The 6,257-nt window shown below is 61.1% G+C and overlaps 1 protein-coding gene across 1 annotated transcript in view; it reads right to left on the reverse strand.

Annotated features, from left to right (window-relative positions):
• ATP11A (ATPase phospholipid transporting 11A) overlaps positions 1–6,257 on the reverse strand; it is a gene marked incomplete at its 3' end in the record, with an annotated part of 73,604 nt that overhangs the window by 11,188 nt on the left and 56,159 nt on the right. Inside the window, exons 27-30 of the mRNA XM_021708088.1 lie at positions 2,335–2,400; positions 1,197–1,300; positions 1,022–1,108; positions 22–187 (exon numbers count right to left, since the gene is read on the reverse strand). Of these exons, the coding sequence (XP_021563763.1) occupies positions 22–187; positions 1,022–1,108; positions 1,197–1,300; positions 2,335–2,400 (423 nt within the window). The remainder of the gene's footprint in view (positions 1–21; positions 188–1,021; positions 1,109–1,196; positions 1,301–2,334; positions 2,401–6,257) is intronic.

A 6,257-nucleotide genomic window follows, 5' to 3' on the forward strand; every position in this document is an offset into this window, starting at 1 on the left:
CTCGGCTGGGCGGCCGCGTACCTGGACCCGCTCGGTGGCTGTGGGCCACAGCTGCCGGCACAGCACCTTCTTGAGCACGTCGGGGAGGAGGCTCACGGTCACCAGCAGCACGATGGCCAGCCAGGCCGGCCCGCTGGACAGCATCTGGATGAACACGTAGTACATCCTCTGGTAGTTGAGGAACGGCCTGCGGGGCGGGGAGAAGCCGCGCGTGAGGTGAGATCACGACAGGCCGCAGGCAGCCCGGGCCCGCTCCTCACACCGTTCTGGGTCTTCCGCTTTCTGTCACCGGTGGCTCCTGGGCGAGCCAAGCAGCCGGCTCGGAATACATCCTAAGCACAACGGCGCTCGTGCCTGAAATCCCACTCTGTGGGGAGGCCGAGGCGGAGCTGGAGGCGCGGGGAGCCATGATCGCACCACTGCACTCCAGCCTGGGCGACAGAGCGAGACCCTGTCTCCTAAAAGGCACTGTGGGGGGAGACATCCCCTGATGTCATCTCAGAGGGAAAAGAGAAGTCCCTGGAGTTCGGTTTCTCGTGACTTAAACCGGGGCGTTTTCTGTCTGGGTGTCTCATCGGATCCGTGGTTGCTGACACAGAGAAGATGCAGAGTTCCGGCTGGTGGAGCCAGACGACCATCTACGGTCGCGCCACCCAGCGTGGGCAGAAACGCGCCCCCTGCAGGGGCAGAGGCAGTCCAGAAGACGGCCGAGGTCTCTGGGGACGTGCACGGGGCAGAAGCTGTGACACACCGGCCCCATCACAAGCTCCATTGCGCACACGCCTCCAGCCGTGCTCACGCGCCCAGCCCTGGGGGCGTACAGAGACAGCCTCACTTCAGGGAGACACGCAAGGCTGGGGTGGGGCCGATGGAGGGGGCTGGAGCCCCGACCGTGAGCAGCCCAGAGGCCGGCTGCACTGGGAAGGCCTGGGCGGGACGCAGGGTCTCGCCGCCACCCGGTGGTGACAGGGTGACCTCCTGGGCCTCCGTGCCAGAGTCTGGGAAAAGGGTGCCTCCTCACCGAGATGTGGCCACGGCTGCGTGACCCCGGAACACCCTGTCTCCAGGCCGGGGACCGTGGGACACGCCCATGGCCACCAGGGGGCGCCTGCCGAAAGGGAGACCGCGGAGGACAGACCAGCCTCACCCCTACGCCCCCAGGGCGCCCGCCCCAGCCTCAGGACTCTGGCTCTTACCAGATGATTCCGCCCCAGAGCAGGGAGAAGGCCACGTAAAACAGCAGCGACCCCCAGATGACAAAGTGGTTGATCCACGTCCAGTAGTGCGTGTCCAACGCCAGCTGTAAGGGAAGAGGCTGTGGATGCTGTTCCCGGGCGCGAACACGCGGGGCAGGCCAGGCAGAAGCGCGGGTGACGAGAGCCGGGCCAGACCTGGCACGGAACCCCACGGCAACGGGGCCCACACGGCGCGTCTCGAGACAGGGATGGAGAACTGGACCGCCGGCCGCGGCCCCGCCCCATCCCGCAAGCCTCGCCAGGGGCCGGGGAACGGGGCCGTGGGGGCTGGACCTGAGGGGCACATCACCCCAAGGAGGCGCCTGCAGGGACCTCTCCATGTGGCTTCTAAAGACTCGGGTCCAGTGGGTTTTGGGGCTTCCCTGACAATATCCTATATGGAATCCGATGCGACTTTCCAGAGTGGATCTTCCAAAATAATTAGTTTCAATTAAAATGTGTATGTGTGTGTGCGTGTGTGTGTGCGTGTGTGTGTGTGTGTATGTGTGTGTGTGTCTGTGTGTGTGTGTTTAGGCCAGGTGTGTGGGTTCGTGCCTGGCCTCCCAGCACTTTGGGAGGCCAAGGTGAGAGGACTGAGTCCAGGGCAACATAGACCTCACCTCTACAAAAAATCAAGAAATTAGCCGGGCGTGGTGGCGCACACCTGTAGTCCCAGCTACTTGAAAGGCTGAGGCAGAAGTATCTCCTGAGCCCAGCAGGTCGTGGCCACAATAGCCATGAGTGACACTGCATTCCAGCCTAGGCGACAGAGTGACACTCCAACTCAAAAATAAAATATGTACATAAATTAAATAAAATGTCTTTTATTCCACTGGGGATAGGACTACTGGCCGTTGAGAATTCTTGTATAAAGAAGAGACCTCCGCCTCAGTTTACCACCTGTCTAACCCTTCCACTCGAACATGGAAGGCTGGGGTGTGCCGGCTGCCACAAGTTACTTGTTTAGTCAGCAGAGAGGGGACCCCGAGAGCGCCACAAGGCTGGACTGGGCGTGGGTAGCGTCTCCCTCAAGACGGATTTTAGGGAAACCGCACAGAGCGGGGCCGTGGCTGGTTAGGATGCAGGGGCTGGCGCTTACCTTGAGGGTGACCGTAAACACCATCACAGTGAACACCAGCGTCCCGAACGTCCAGTTCCCAAATACCTATCAGGGAACGTGCGAGGAAGCTCCATAAAAATGTGTTTCTTGTCTCTCGCAGTGAAACAAGTTTCAGAAAACATACCCGACTTCTCTCGCATGCCAACACTTCACACCCCAAAGATACAGAAGCTGTGTTTTCCTAGGATTACGGGAGAGAAGACGGGAACCCCCGAGTCGGCAGGGCCCCAGCCCCGCCAGCATCTCCCACCGCCCACCCGCAGCCCGGTGTCCACCCGAGCCCAGGCCTTGCGCCTCCGCCCGCCGACGCTGGCCCTGGCCCTGCCTCAGCCGCAGGCATCGTCCAGCGCCCAGCTGTGCACAGACGTCCTCGCAGCCGATGGGCCCCCGTACCCCAAGTTCGGGTGTGTGGGAACCTCCTGTTTCCCTTCTGTGCGGAGGAAACACATGCCCAATGGCCCAGCGACACGTCTGCACTCAGGAGTGCACTCAGTGTGTGTCTGCTCTCTGTTGAATGCACCTTGAACCCTGCCTGCCGCTGAAGGAGACAGTGGCAAGAACGTTCTGGGAGTCACAGCCAGGGAGGACACGGGTGGGGAGAATGAGGCTGGGACTTGCCTCGGGAAAACCTCAGGATGGGGACGACGTGACGACAGACAGACAACAGGACACAGGCCACCCACGGCCGGCACCGCAGACGTGCCCCTGCCCGGGGGGAGAGGCCGCGACACGAGGGACGCCCGGCGGAGTCCCGCGCTCCCGCCCCGCGGGGACCGTGGTTCACGGAAAGACAGACACAGTCAAGCCCACAAACACAGTCTCCTCACGCAGACAAGGACACAGCAGTAGGAGCCGCCGCGGAGGCCTCCGAGTTGCTGAAGACTGTTCAGCAAGGACCGTCTCCCCGAGGGGATCTCTGCACCGAGCGGGTGTCGCCTGGGCCTGGGTGCCGGAGTCTGACCGGTGCCTCTCTGGGTATGTGACTAAGACCTCTCAAAAATACAAAGTTCTGTTTTACGAAGAATTGAAGAGCTGGAATACAAGCAGCTTTTCTCACGATCAGTTTTCAACCACAACACCTACACCAACAACCACGCCCGTAATTCCACTGGGTACAAGGCCTCTGGTGTGTCGAGTGGGGACGATGCTACTTGCGCCTTCTACGGTCACCACGGGTTCCCAGGAAAGCCCCACCTGCTCTCTCTTGTTTTACACCTGAGTGCAGCATCACGATCAAAACTGGCCCTCAGCCCCTTCTGAAGACGTCAGGCCAACAGAGCCTCTCGGACCCTTGCACACAGGAGGTTCTCAGTCAGGGCCGACAACCCTGGGAGACACTGTCAGCAGCGGCCAGGAGAGGCGGGGGGCTGTGGGTGCCTGGGACTGTGGTCCCCCATGTCAGCAGAGCTGAGGACACTCAGCAGAAAGTGCTCTCTCTTCCAAGCCGAACTTTGGGACGGATACCACTGGCCCAGCAGAACTGGCCGCAGTTTTTGGCCACCCCAGTGTGGACGCCAAGCGGCCGCTTTCTCTTCACTGGGTGCAAGTATGTCCGTCCAAACGGTGAGCCCGCAGACAGCGGGAGCAGCTTTGCACCGGACGGGCATGTCGACAGGACCCGGTGGGAAGATCCCCACCTGTTCGTCCTCTTCCTCGTCCCAGGTTCTTCCTAGGCCATCCCAACACAGAACTCTTATGAAACCTGGATGCTAGCGGTCTGTGGACATCAAGGACTGCGGGAGAGGGACATGGCGGTCCCAGCAGCACTTCAGGCCTGGGGGCGCCCTTCTGTTCCTGCGCTGGCTTCCTGCTTCCTGTGCTCGGCTGTGAGGCAAGATGCCCCCTCCGTGGGGCCCTGCTGGGCGCCTGGGGTCTGCTGGATGACAGCAGAGCTGGAACAACACGTCAGGCCGCCGGACGCCCGGGGGAACACGGGCCACCGCTGTAAGTCTCACAGGGAAACGGCCACAGGGCCCAGCTCGCAGAACTTGGGATGCTGTGAGGCCCTGGGAGACGCTCCCCCCGATGCCCTGTGGTCCCCGGAAGCTAGCTTGTGAGGGCCAGTCCCCTCAATCTCCCTGTCGCTCGAGTGGGTGCCCCCGTGAATGGCCAGGAGTCAGTTTACGATTCCTATCGCTGGCCAGTGTTCCCATTGGGGGCTGGGGGAGGAGGAGCCCCTCTCCCAAAGCCTTGTCCTTAATCCAAGCGACAGCAGCCCCCACGCCCCCCAGAGGAAGCCGTTTCTGGTCTCCTCAGGACCCGGCTCTGACAGGGCCGCACGTCTCCACGGAGGGCCTGACGGCGCGAGAGCCTTGTTCTGCTGCCCGGACGTCTCAGCAGGCCCATCTCTGGGCCCGCCACCCTCTACCAGGGGCCAGCCTGACCCCCAAGACTCCCGTCTCTGGGTCCACCACCCTCCCCGGGGGCCAGCCCGAGCCTCCCCCTCCTCTTTCCCTCCTCCCTTGGAGAATGACTATGCTGCTTGGCTGTTTTCCGCTCAAACCCAGACCAGTTTAACTTGTGTGTGTGCGAACAACCCGCAACACACCTAGCGTGCATTTTCTCAAGGGCATGATCAGGAACGGCACCGACGACACCCCCTTCCCGTGGGATCCTGTCCTCCTCCATGTCTGCGGTGTGACCTTCTCGGCCACGCCATGGATGACCCGTGTTCCGGCTCTTCTCTGGCTGTCTCCCGCCTTCCGTCTCAGCACGCTCCACACTTTGGGTGTCGACGGGGATGCCCTAGTGCTCGACAGGCAACTGTCGTCGTCACACTCTCACTTGCGGCATCAGAATGAGAAAGTCAGGGTACAGGATGTCTGGGCAGAAAACGCTCCAGCAGGAAATCTTTCTTTCCTCCTTTTGAAATTGTTTTAAAAATTACTATTATGAGAGATGAGGTCTCACTATGTTGCCCAGGCTGGTCTCAAACTCCTGGGCTCCGGCGATCCTCCCGCCTCGCCCTCCCAAAGTGCTGGCAGGCAGGAACCACGGCACCGGGCCCCAGTTGTTCTTTTAAAAAAGGCATCAGTCATTCCATCATTCCTCCAATACTGTGCGTGACCCATAAACATTCCTACAAACGATCCAGGCTTTTTTTTAAGGCTCCCTCACCTACTGACGATGGATAGGAAAGGGCGTGTAGACGGAGTCCCTGAGACGTGTGCTGGCTGGAAAGACATTCCCAGAAAAGGGGACGTCACACTCATTAAACTGCCGTCAAGAGCCGAGAGGGTCCTCGCCGCCCACGACTGCCTGAGACCCTGGTTCTGCGGGTCTGTCTGGATTCCTGCAGACACGGTCCACAACACAGTTTCAGTTGATTCGTGTGAGAAGCACCTGATCCCCCAAACAACAGTGGAAGAAGTCCGGCCTCCGGATGGGAAGAGCTCTGGGCACGGGGCCGTCGGTGGGAAGCCACACGCCTCCCCTGGTCTGGCGCTGGGACCACAGGGGGCTCAGCCACGCAGACCTCCTCAGGCTCCTTTCTCACCAGGGACATGGGTGGAGCTGTCCCTGTGACCAGGCCTCTGTGTCCACGATGTGGTCAATTCATGGCTCCAGGCCTTCAACGTCCATCTCGCGTCTGGAGCTTGGTGAACGAGAGCACATTTCGCCTCTGAAACCATGACTGCGACCGAGACTTTGTGAGCTGGCCCCAGGGTCCTGTCACCACCACACACCCGTCTCGGCTGACGAGGGCACGGCGGTGAGGGTGCCACGGCCCCGGCCACACGGTGGGGGTCGAACGAGTATCTTGGTTTGTGTGGAGTTCGAGGTGTGTCCTGCCGTGGCTGCTCTCCTGGCGCCAGGTCAGATTCGAGCGGGCTGGCCGCAGGCACACGAAGGCAGGTGAGGATGCCGAGCACCCTGAAAAGCACCACCCTGGGGTCATGCAG

This window comes from Carlito syrichta, unplaced genomic scaffold, assembly GCF_000164805.1.
Source record: "Carlito syrichta isolate Samal-C Ts95f unplaced genomic scaffold, Tarsius_syrichta-2.0.1 Scaffold130609, whole genome shotgun sequence".
NCBI lineage: Eukaryota > Metazoa > Chordata > Mammalia > Primates > Tarsiidae > Carlito > Carlito syrichta.